Raw genomic sequence first — 12666 nt, 5'->3', positions numbered from 1 at the left:
CTTGCGCACAATCGCTTCCACGCCGTCGCCCACCCTTTTGGCCCCGCCCCCCTCCCTCCCGATACGTTCCATTCATTGGCTACCACATTCTGATGAGCTCCCCCCCCCCCTCTCCTCCCCCCCCCAACTCGCTTTTAAGGGATTACATCTTGAATCATTGCCTCACTTGATGCAGCTAATCTGGCTGTGACGGTCCCACCTGATGACGGAGACTTGTGTTGCCTCCGAAACGTCGTGATCTTTATTTTATTTTTTATTAATTTTGATGTTTTACCTACGTGACTTTACCGAAAAAACCTAAGAATATGAATCCTTGCAGTCACGAAAGTTTCAAATCTAGAAATATACAATCTCAATGTCCAATCTCATTATACAATATATAATCTCATACAATATACCATTACAATATTCAATCTCATTGGCTCGGTGACCTTACCCAGCGTTCACACAAAAGAAAGGTCACGCGTGGAATCTGTTAGTGTAATTTATTCTCGTAATACGGAGAAAAAAAAGGTTAATTAAAAAGTATAGTACATTCGAATACAGCACGTTAAAAATACTGCACATGTAACACGGCAAGTGGCAAGCATTACTGCACGCTACGTCAACTAATAATGCACTTAATTCTTTGTGCTTCTACTGCAGCTTGTTAAAACGATGGTTAAAACAAAAACCGTTACGTGAGACTACAACTCCCGACTCTCTGCAGGAATTAATTTGCTTTGATTTGTAGGAACGTCATCATTTCATGTATTTCTTGATTCTCTTCATTTGTTTACATCCAGAGAAGCCTCACTTGAGTCACGAGGGTCTTGCCACATTGTGACGTTTGACCAATCCCGTTAAGTAACGAGAGTTTGGCTTCACGTGCGAGGAACCCCGGAGAGGAAACCCACCGTGCAAAAATACTGGGAGGCACTCGAAGCTATGCACAGATGGCTTCACAAACGCTTGCTTTACCACTATCTCCCCGCCACCTCGTCGCAGCCGAGTGGATGTTGGGAGCTCTGTGTTCTGACGGGAGCCGTGTTTTTTTTAATTAATACATTTCTTCCCAGAATTGGCCCACAGTGGCCAGTCACGCACCATCACAGGGAACGGATCCAGAATAGATCGGCGTGTATATTTTAAAATCACATTTGCTGAGAACAGGCCCAAAAAAACTCCAGCAAAAAAACGGCACTTTGAGTTATTAAAATGGAAGAGTTAATACTTTTCTAGAACGGTTAAAGGTGATACGAACTCGCGATTGGAGATGATGGGAAGGTATTCCAGAGCGGAGCAGTGCGAGGGAAGTGTTGTGACCTGCAGTCTGGTCAGTGGGTGGGTGTGAAGGTGTTGTTTTGACCTGCAGTCTGATGGTTGGACCACAGTGTGGATGATACGAAGCAGTCAGTCTTATAGAACCGAGTCCTCAACGCAGGTGGAGGAATAAATGAGTGAAGTTCATGGGAACGGTCACCATGGTAGCGATGAACGAGGTATAAGGCGATTAATCCTTAAGAGTGAACTAGTAGCTAATTGGAATGTTTTGTTTACGTGACAAACCTATTTGGCTGGTGGTGGGTTTAATGACACATTTATATTTACGCGATCTAACCCAAAAAAAAACCCTCTGTTAATTTGGTGACTGACTGGCGGTGAGCGAGTGAATGGCACCACAGACCTCCGTCTGGTGCCGCTCGGTCACCACGAGATGGGCAGGCAGACGACGACGACAACAACACAGCGGCCAGGCAATTGAAATGGATTCCTATGCTCATGATACTTGCATATGCGAGGGTAAGAATTGATTACCAATTACGTGTAAACAGATCGAGTCTTGTCTGTGTTAGCGACCCAGAATAGATATTTTCACACCTGGCACGCCACATTCTCCATACTTGCTCTCATTTTGGTTGTGGTAACTGCTCCTCAGTCATGTAACTAGCTTGTCACGTGCCGCACGTGTACCGCAGGCTATCAGCGACGCGGACAATATTTAAGAAATTAGTCGACATGCTAAAGTTACGTATTTAGGCGAATGGATTGAACAAGAATACAGAACGAACGATACGAACAAACAATATATAGTAATGATCAAAAAACTAGGCGGCAAAAGCGATAAAAAAAATCGGGTTCTTGAAACAAACCTCTGGCACTGCAGCTCCCAAAGATAAACGTGCTATTGGCCCACGGCGTTGGCGTGTGGTTGGAACCGCTGGGCCGACCTTGGCTCACGACGTTCCGCGGTTGCCCGATATACTCGAGTGCGCCACTCAAAGTTTGTTCCCGTCAAGGTCACGGCCTCCTGGTTTCATCCATTCGCCCATTAAAACTGAAGCCATCGTGAGTTTGGAGAGAACATCTCAGGCATTCACTGGGCACGTACCAAGAATTAAATGAATTGATAAAATGTTTTTTTTATATTTTAAGTGCCAATATCGCACCTCCCCCCCCCCTCAATAAAGTAGGCATCAGTGCACATTACAACAGAAGTGGGACAGTGGAGGAGTATAGAACAAGAAGAATGAGACGTGCATCACAGTCGATGCACAGAGTATAGAGCAGTGGTTTTCAACCTTGGTTGGCTACTGTGCTACCCCCCTCGTTGAATTTTGTTTCAACCGAGTACCTCCATTGCCTGACCCACTGTGGTTCTGAGAAATAAATGTATGAATAATAAACATCAATATTTTGACCAAATGTCCATTTTGTGAGGTATCCCTAACAACCTGGTAACGGACGTTCTGCACGCATGACGTAATTTGATCGTGCTCGCTGGTTACTCTCGTAAAGCAACATTACGATCAATGAGTTTACAAAGGTCTTTTATATCGTTCTAGGTTACCATACGGTTACATTTTATCGCAGTTATTTATATTGACAGATTCATACAACGTGATTATTCACCAGTGACCCTCACGTATGGTATAATTTTGCACGTTTATAAATCACCTCACGTAACCCCCTGGGAAATTGCCACGTGTACCCCTAGGGGTCTGTGTACCCCCCGAGGCTGAGAACCGCTGGGGTCGAGGCACAGCCGCAGGCAGAGAAGACGAGGAGGGGAACCTGAGCAGCCGCTGAATGTGAACAGCGCAGAGTGAGATTCTCAGCGGTTGACTTTCACATCAGAAGCAACAAACTCGAGAGGAGAGACCAATCCGAGGGAACGCAAACGCCACTTCGACCACACACGCACGCTGAGTGTGTGCCATGTTCGTGCTACAGCCTGTCGCTACCACGTAAGAGCCGGGTGTCGTTTGGGCAATATTTTAAGCATCATGACTCATATGGGTTTTTTTTCAACTGACGTACAATTAGACAGCAAAAGCACGGCTAAATCACAATTACATTGTGATTAAAAATCCATTACATATATTTACGGGTGTGTGTGTGTGTGTACATCGGTCTGTCAAAAATAGTACCGATTTAAAAATCATCAATCTCTTGTTTAAAAAATATTTTTGTCTTACTTTATGGAATAATGCGACATATGATCAGCACCATTTTCGTTTAAACAATCCATATTTGAGTGTAAGCTGCTTTAAAAAAAAACGAAATAGCGCTACGTTGTAGGCATTTTGTAAAAGTGTGCTTGTCAAAGGTAAAACTGAAACGTAAGTATAACCAGAATTCTCCGGATTATAAGACGCTCCGGAAAGTAAGACGCACCCCCGAATGCATGCCCGGTGCCAGTAAAAAGGCGTACGACTCTGGTCACACAGAGATCCCCCGTGTAGCCTTCAACAGATTGCTGGGGCATGTGCTGTTCTCGAGTAGCAGCAGCACCTATGAAGGGCGGCACTGTGGCACACGAGGAAGTGGTGTGGCGAATACACCACGCCCGGCCGGCTTTATCTCCCCAGTGCTGATGTTTACACACCGCACCAGGTACTCGTTTAAGGCTGAGTCGTCCTAGGGGATGCCCAGGATTGGTTTAAATATTCACCACTGTTATTGGTAGTGAGTTGGGAATCGAACTCGGGTCACCAGGTTCGTAGAGCAGCACATGGGGAGTGCACTGGTCACACAAGACCAAATCCCCCTGATATCCCTAATAGACCTTTTGGGGCAAGTGCTGGTAGCGAATAGCACCTATTGGGTGGCTAGCACCATATCCGGCCACCTTTGTCTACCAAGTGCTGATGCTTACACGCAGCACCAGGTACTTATTTAAGGCCGAATCGACCTCGGGGAGGCCCAGGACCAGTTAAAATAGTCACCACTGTTAATGGGTGTGAGCGGCAATCGAAATCGGGACGCTGGGTCCATAGCGCAGTGCGGTGACCACTGCGCCACCGCTCACGGGGAGCGGTGCCACTGTGGTTAGCATGTGGAGAGTGCACTTGCCACGCACGCTCGTACACACACACACTCGCACACTCGCACACACACACCTGCCGGATTACAAGACGCAACAAAAGGTGCATCTTATAATCCAAAAAAAACGGTAATAGGCGTTTTCTATTCAAGTTAAGACCACGATCGTTACACCAGTAGATGATTACACGCGTTGTGAACGCCACTATTAAAGGAAAACGCTACGCACGAATGCCATTATCGTAAACGACATAATGTTTACCTACAATACGAGTCTAGTAAAAAACAACTCATTTGACAGTACAGTTCTAAAATACATAACAAGAGCTGTTCTGCTTGCTATTGAAGTGATATGCAGATTCAAAACGTTTAAAAACTGTAGGAAACTACTGCCTACAATAAATGGTAAGTTTACGGGTCTCTATGGTGGTCTATGTGTCTCCATGTAATTATATGTAGGTGTTTGAGTCTCTAAGTCTGTGGATCTCTTTATAAGTCTATGTAAGTATTTGGGTCTCTATGGAAGTCTATGGATCTCTGTATAACTCTATGAAAGTGTTTGGGTCTCTATGCAAGTCTATGGATCTCTGTATAAGTCTACTTAAGTGTTTCGGTCTCTATGTAAGTCTATGGATCTCTGTATAACTCTATGAAAGTGTTTGGGTCTCTATGTAAGTCTATGGATCTCTATGCAAGGGTAGTAGTAGTGGATGTAACTGGAGAAGGGCCATGTAATACAAGCACGTGGAGAAAGCTAATCCGAGCAGCTGACCCCAACAGTAATGTGCCATGAAAAGGGCCATAGCCTGAAACGTCACCTGTTATATATATATATATATATTTTAAGGCAATGTTGTTGACGAACCAGCAGTAAGTGGGACGTTTTGGCTGAGAAGGAGGACCGTGGTGATGGTTTCAGAGTGATCTTCTGCTTCAGTGAGCAACGAGGCATTGGTGCTCATTTCATCGTGTTTACAGCTCTGCGAAGCGAGCGGTGGAAATTCCACATTCCTATGGAGGGGGTCAGTCCCTCCACAGGACAACCGTTGTTAACTTCCCCAGAGTGGTGCTCACTTTTATCTTCGGGCTGCGAGCCGCTCGGACTGCCACTGAGCCACCCACCCTGTGGCTGTGATTATAATCGGGGCTTTCCGATGATTTGAGTCACTCGATTCTGCAAACAATTATCGAGCAATCGATGAACAGCCATCGCACTCGTGTGACAGATGGAGACGGCTTGGGGAGGCCTTCAACCAGCAGTGGACTGATCATAGATGATGATGGTGACGATGACTAACGACCCACGTGGCCTCTGAACTGCACAAAAACCACGTGCCGCCGTTTTTGTCAATCCACTGCTGGATGAGGGCCTCCCCCACGCCATGAACGGTCGTGGGCTGTTCTTTTTACCGTACCTCACCACTCCGGTCAAGCACAGCTTGGCAAAGGTGGGTTGCACGTAACCGTGAGAAGCTTAGTTACATGCGCAGAGACCTTTTTTTCCCCTCCGATCCACTGGTGGATGAGGGCAGATGTACATAAAAAAAACTCCGCCAAAACGACGAAGGTGGAGCGACAGAGGGCGGCCCCACAGACACGGCTCACAGGAGGACGATGACGTCATCGTCCTCCTCACCCTCCTCCTTCTTGGCGCCGTCCTTGGGGGGCGCCGGCTGGTATAGGGGCTGCACGTCAGCGATGGGGCGAGCATTCTGGTCCATCCAGGCGAGGAGCTGCGGCGCGCAGTGCTGCGCTATCGACAGCAGCGCCATCGTGTCGGTCTCTGCGTTGTGCAAGCCCACCGGCGGCTCATGGCCAAAGAACTGCACGTAGATGTCTCCCAGACGGAATTTGTTCTTTTTGCCGAACGCCACCTGCGGTGACGGTGGTGGTGGTGGGGAGCAGAGAGAGAGGGAGGGAGAGACAACACGGGGTAGATATGTTTAAACGGCCGGCACGTTGTAATGCAAGGGACTCACGTGCGTTCCCGTGTATGTGCGCCTTCACGTGTGGTGGCAGCGGTGGGAAGTTCTGACGTATGGGAACTCGCGTGACCCCGTGAAGTGAGAGTGGCCCGGAATGTTCGGGGCCCTAGCCTGATGAGATGAATATCGGGGTCCGACTTGAGTTGACCAATGGGTACAGAAATGTGATAGCAGGAATCTCGGAGCCGGAAATGCGGAGCTGGAAATCCGGAACTGGAAAGTCGGGAGCCGGTAACGCGAAGCTGGAGACGTGAAAATGGCGCCAGACCCGCGGCCGCACCGGCTCAGACCTGCTACCACGCCGGCTCACCTTCCTGTGCGAGTTGGGGTCCTCGTAGCCGTAGTCGTTCGCGTAGCCCCGGCCACGACCCCGGCCGCGACCCCGGGCCAGGAGCTTGCGCTTGCGGCTGTGCTCGCCGGGGGGCGGCTGCGCCAACTCGGGGGTCGGCCACGGGGAGTTGTGAGCCATGATCTGGCGCATGGCGGGCAGCGTGTCGGCGCACAGCGTGCCGGGCGGCAGCGTCTCCCCCACGCTCGACAGCTCATCCTAGCACACAATGGCGTGGAGTAATGGTTACGGCGTTAGTGACGGCGTTTGTGTCGGTTGTGATGACCGTGGTAACTTTGGTGATAGTGTTGATGGTGGTGATGGTGACAGTGCTGGTGACGGTGTCGTTGTTGGCCATGGTGACGGTGCTGGTGATGGTGCTGGTATCGGTGTTGGTGACCGTTATGGTGACGGTGTCGATGTTGGTGACAATGACGGTGTCAATATTGGCGATGGTGACGGTGTTGGTAATGGTGTCGATGTTGGCGATGTTGACGGTGTCGGTGTTGGTGCTGGTGTCGATCTTGGTGATGGTGACAGTGCTGGTGACGGAATTAGTGACCGGCCGGTGGCAGCCGCACCTTGAGCAGCGGGAAGTCAAACTGGATGCCGTTGTGTGCCACAAGGCACACGGGCGGCGCCTGCCGGGCCAGGAAGTCGAGGACGAGCCGTGCCGCGCGAGCGTCGAACGGGCGCCGCCGGTTCTGCGCCAGGATGTCGTTGGTCAGCCCGGTGAGTCTCCCGGCTTCTGCGTCAACCACCTTGTTGGGCTCCATGCAAAACTGCCGGGGCAAAAACGCAATTTTCCGAACGCCTGCCGGAATCGCGTCACGCGTCCAGAAAACCACGTGAGAGTCACGAGAGGCACGGCCGTGGAACCCCCCCCCCCCACGCGGTGGCGTTTGTGGTTCCTGAAGAAGCTCCTAGCATGTGCTGGAGCGAAACTTCGGACGTCGAATAACGTGTAGCGGTACGAGCACCGTACGCACGTACAATCATGTAAGTGATCTGGGCAAAAATGTTTCCGACGCAAGGCCCGATGCTGCCAGACACGCGGCCAAACGAGTTCGGTCGGGAGCCACGGGTGTTGGTGCCGATGACTACGGTGGTGACGGCGCTGGTGATGACACCGACACCGTGTCGCCAGGCTGTTGTGATTTCAGCTCGCTTAGGGGGGGGGCGCGGGTGAAGGTGGAAGTTGCCTCACTGTGAGCTTGTCGTGGACGCGAGGAGGCAGCGGCACGCCCTCGTCGGTCCTCGTCGCGACGCTCAGGCCGCGGCGGTCCACGGCGATGAAGCAGAGCTCGGTGGCGCGGGGCCGGCTCTCGGGCAACCCCGTCGTCTCAGCATCCACGAACACCAGGGTCTGAGCCGGCTCCGGCGGCGGTAGCTCCGCCGGGGCCGGCCTGGGAGGGCCGCCGCTGCTTCCTCCCTCCTCCTCCCCCCTCGCCACTTCCGCCGCCGCCGCTGGTGGGGGTTGTTGTTGGGGCTCCAGCTTGGCGCCGAGCGGCGGCCCCGCAGAGAAGGAGGCGTTCGTGTCGGCCATTGCTCTCGCGGTCCCCCACCGCCGCTAGGTTGACGCGGCGCGGCGCTGGAGTACCAATCGCTCGACTGTTCCGTGCGATCCACTTGCTACTAATTACTCAGTATTATTTGAGCAATGTCCCTATTCGGTCTTCACTCCTGTAGCGCTAGTAGCTGTGGACGAGCATCCGCGTTGGACTCTGCTTACTGGGTGAAAATCACTCGTCACTCGCGACTCGATCGTTCTTGTTCAACGCTAATCACTGAACACAGAATCGCTGAGTACTGTGATTCTCCTTGTGCAATACTCTTTACTGGGTACGAATCATTCGACAGCAGCGTTAAACTAATGCCCCGATTTCTCAATTGGCGATCACTGATAGCTCGGGTAACTATCGCAAGGGTCGTGTTGTTGGACACGTTTGGGGTTAGGCGAGGACACGGAGACGCACTCCAAATTAATTAAATAAAGGAGGTGGGGAAACGTGGCCGAGAAGGGGATTAGCAGAGGACTGGATGCGATATATTTGGCGGGAAAGAAGGAATTAATAAGATCTGTGGGGGGCAGAGGGTATATAAAGGGGGTGTGATGATGGGTGTACCACGTGGCTCTTTGGCTCCCTACGGGTGCTTGTGATAGACCCCCTCTCACTCTGAACTAATCTTCCTATTCAACGGTACTATTCCCTTGGCACCAATCGGTTCCTCTTGCCTCTGAGCTGTCAATGATTGCAGGTGGCAGCAGCGATGAGAGCAGGAGAGGGTTTGGGGGTGACCTGCCAGACGCTTGGCGTCTTCAGGGTCACAGACAACAACGGAAACAGCAAAAGGTGAACAACAACAACAAGCGAAAACTGTGAACACGACAAAGCCGTTGTCATGATAACGTTCAATGGTTGTTGATTTGTCTTGCCCAAAAACTGGAATTGTACGCGAATAAAAGTTACAACCAACTACCCACAACAACAAAAACCCTCGTGGCCACAACAATACATACAATTTAAGTTATACGTTTTGATTTAAAACTTTTTATTATTATTATTATTTTTCGATCTACGTGACTTTACCGAAAGAACCACCTGCGCACGACCTTCTCTAGGAGTGTTGTAATTACAGCAGCGTTGGGTTTGAAAACGAGCAAAACTGGGCAGATTTCGTCCACAAGCAGTGCCTCATCAGCAGCATTGGGCTCACTGGAAACCAAAGCTGGTGAACTGCCCAGATGGTTTAAGGGCAAGGAGCCCTCTGTTAGACGCGGGTTCGAGTTTGACGCGAAACTAATACACGGCGCAAAAATAAGCACGGCGGAGAACAAATCACTGACCCCGATGGATGCATTTAAGCAAACGTGGCCCAGAAGCAACCGGTAATTTGACACCAAAAAAAATACAAAGAGCTTTACATCATAGATTCAAAATAATGGCGTTAAATACCAACAACACCTGGCAGAGCAGTGGTTAGCGCACTGTGTCATGAACCCTACGACCTGAATCGATTTCGGGGCCACGGCTAACATTAGTGGCGAGCAATACATTATTTTTGGTTACCAGGTAAGGCCCCACTAAGCTACACAGCTCTTTTTCAGAAGCGACCTGATCACAAATGATCGCTCAGGGGAGAGAGAGACATGCAAACTACAAATATACAGCAGGAATATATTTGGGCACGACCTACCAATAAAACATTGACTGGCGCTCCTATTTACGCATGCAGTCCTGCCGGGCGGACAGAAGCAGAAGGGAGGCTGTGTAAGTAAAACAAAAACCGGTGCCCAACTGGTGCCCAACCGGTCACTTCGAACGCACGCACGCAATGCGTAACCCGCGGGGACGCTGCGTGCATGGGTGACCGTCGTGAAGAACAACAAAGCTGCTGCTGCAGCTGCAGGCTTCCTGCCGCTGGCAGCAGAACGGCAGCGCGCAGCCACGAATGTTGTACCGTACCGAGCTCCTGCGTCCTATGCTCCCCCGATGTTACCAAGCCTGGCACTGACGAATCAGCCGTGGTGAAGTATGCTCGGGTAACCCACGGCGTTGGAAGCCACCATCCAGCAGTGGATTGACATGTCGACATACATAGACGCGACACATACAGCTCGCCGGCAGGCAGCACGCCGTTCTACGTGCAATGCGTCTACGCACACGCAACAACAATAATTATAATCATTGATACCAGCCATTCTCTATCCTCCGCGGAGAAAAGCGCTACCCGCTCCCGCCACCGCGCTGACACGACATGCGTGCGTCTCACGCATGTCGTGTGAGCGTTCATGGGGAGCGGTGGCGCAGCGGTCAGCGCGCTGCGCGATGAAGCCGGCGACCCGAGTTCCGCATCCCGTTCACGGCCAATCTACAGCAGTGACGATGATCTCAACCAGTTCCTGGAACAACCCCGCCCCAAGGTCGACTCAGCCACAAACGAGCACCTGCTGTGTAAACATCGCACGCCGGGGAGACAAAGGCGGCTGGCGCGGTGGGATGCTGGACACACCGACACCACCACCACCAACAACAACCACCGTGGTGTTTGCATTCCGGCCTTCGTAGATCGCCCCTCGCTCACAGACGCGCTCTGTGAAGCCTGCACGGGGGCTGCCAGCGGGCAAGGAACCTTCGGCTCTTCGTGGTTTATGCAAAGACAAAGATCGCCAGCGCGTGACGTCACGTGCAATTGAACTTCACTCGCCGCGGGCGCACGCAGCAGCGAGACGAACACAAAGACAAAGATCCCCCGTGTGGCCTGTAACAGCCTGGTGGGGCAAGTGCTGTTGGCGAGCGCCTACGAAGGCCAACACGGCGCACGAGGGGGAAGGTAGCCAGCACCACGCCCGGCCGCCTTTGTCTCCCCCAGTGGCGATGTTTATCACACCGCATCAGCTACCTCGTTCGAGGCCGAGTCGGGGAGGGGAGGCCCAGGACCGGTGCAGATCATTGTCACTGGGTGTTGGTGGCCGTGAGCGGGAATCGAACTCGGGTGGCCGGGTTCGTAGCGCAAGCCGCTGCACTAACACACACACACACGCACTCACCACGTCTCGCTCTCCACGACGACGATGATGATAGATACCGATCTCTGGCTCTCTCCGCCCCCGCTAATTGCACCGAGGCGCGTGGTGCTGATCCGGACAGCGATGCCGCCCTCCGTTGTTTGTTTGCTTGTTGTTGATGATGGCTCGGTGGCTGATGATGCGCGTCGGAGGATGGCTGATGCTTGCAGTCAGCCTACAGGCATTCTAATCGGCATCCGCACCATCAGTAATCTTTAAACGCAGGGCCCCCTTACGTCAATGCATGGTTGGTGCCTCTCACTGCACTGTATGGGCAGCAAGCCCCGCCTGTACGTTACGCGGCCGTGACGTGGTTGGTTGTGGTGGTGGGTTGCTGGTGGTTGACAGGAAAGGGATTTGCCCCCCCCACTCCTCCCCTCTCAGCCCGCCCGCCCCCCGGAAAAAAAATCTCGAATTCTTTCGCAATGAGTCGATGGTCTCGGCGGCGCTAGCGGAGGCCTGCCGAAGGCACCGTAGGGTCATCACCAACAACAACGTCATCAACACCGTCATCAACGTCATCATCATCAGCACAATCATCAACGTCCTCATCAACACCATCATCAACAAATATCAACACCATCATCAACATCCTCATCAACACCATCATCAGAAACGTCAGCCAGCCATGGTCAATCCACTGCTGGATGAAGGCCACCAACCCGCTCCCCTCACCACCACCACATATCTCGAGTCCGCGATGTAGCAACAGCAATCCGCCCGCGCAATAACCGGCGGCACTCACGACATTTGACCGCTCCATCTCCTCTCCTGTTCCTCGTCGGCCGCTCCGTCGCTGTCCTTGACGCGTCCTGCCCCAAGCTATAATTCTCAGAGCGAAACCTGATCCACGTATTTCCACTTTCTGTCTCCTCCCAACGTTATTTATCGGCACGCGTCTCCTCCCGCAATGCTTCTTCTGCACACTTTTCAGGTTTCGTGACAAATGGGTTTGTGGTTAATGAATGACGTCATTGTTTTAATTTTGTTTTAACCAGGTGAGAACGCACGACAGCAGGGTCGAGCCGTATTTGCAGGAGTGACCCGGGTCACGGAAATATCGAAAGCAAAACAAACATCGGAACAAAGAACAACAACAAATAGATCACATGACGAATTGAAAACCAAGTTTTTGCGATCCTCTATATGCTCAGATGTTATCGGCCAATTCATAATTATTTATATGCGGGAGGAAACCGGATAAAACCCACGCATGCGAGGGGGAAAGACTGTATCCCGTACTGATGGAATAAGTGAAGGCCACTTTTTGTTGTTGCAGTACTGTCTTCTCTTGGCGAGCCAGGCAGGGTAGGACTCCTCCTCGACGTCCACCTTGAAGGGAGGTTCACAACAACATCTGTGTGTGTACGCGTGCGTGATCCACCAACCCTAGCCGCTGCCTTCACAGTGCTGGATTACAGGCAGCCATGTGCAGCAGCAGTACTTATCTTCCCACACCCATCTGGATAATAACCCCT

General features: G+C 51.6%; 1 protein-coding gene across 3 annotated transcripts; it reads right to left on the bottom strand.

The window, feature by feature from the left end:
• Window positions 1–470: 470 nt before the first annotated feature.
• On the bottom strand, window positions 471–12104 carry LOC133355404 (three prime repair exonuclease 2-like). 3 transcript variants are annotated; one of them, XM_061572679.1, is made up of 5 exons: window positions 11934–12104; window positions 7826–8936; window positions 7200–7400; window positions 6601–6837; window positions 471–6179 (listed from the first exon to the last, which is right to left on the bottom strand). In XM_061572679.1, the coding sequence occupies exons 2-5, from the start codon at window positions 8162–8164 to the stop codon at window positions 5907–5909; spliced, it is 1050 nt and encodes a 349-aa protein (XP_061428663.1). In that variant the 5' UTR covers window positions 8165–8936; window positions 11934–12104; the 3' UTR covers window positions 471–5906. The 3 variants fall into 3 exon arrangements, with proteins under 3 accessions (XP_061428663.1, XP_061428662.1, XP_061428664.1); XM_061572678.1 differs by lacking the exon at window positions 11934–12104 and adding an exon at window positions 11171–11524; XM_061572680.1 differs by lacking the exon at window positions 11934–12104 and adding an exon at window positions 10568–11129.
• Window positions 12105–12666: the final 562 nt, after the last annotated feature.

This window comes from Lethenteron reissneri, chromosome 51 (genome assembly GCF_015708825.2).
Source record: "Lethenteron reissneri isolate LAM-NWPU_2019-01 chromosome 51, ASM1570882v1, whole genome shotgun sequence".
NCBI classification, from domain to species: Eukaryota; Metazoa; Chordata; class Hyperoartia; order Petromyzontiformes; family Petromyzontidae; genus Lethenteron; species Lethenteron reissneri.
This window is presented reverse-complemented; position numbering and strand designations above follow the sequence as displayed.

Excerpts from the sequence above, each read along its gene's own strand:
- LOC133355404 (XM_061572679.1), bottom strand. The coding sequence starts at position 8,164 with ATGGCCGACACGAACGCCTCCTTCTCTGCGGGGCCGCCGCTCGGCGCC. Across the intron at positions 7,401-7,825 it reads GCGTCCACGACAAGCTCACA|TTTTGCATGGAGCCCAACAA; the intron begins GTGAGGCAACTT and ends TTGCCCCGGCAG. Across the intron at positions 6,180-6,600 it reads ACCCCAACTCGCACAGGAAG|GTGGCGTTCGGCAAAAAGAA; the intron begins GTGAGCCGGCGT and ends CCGTCACCGCAG.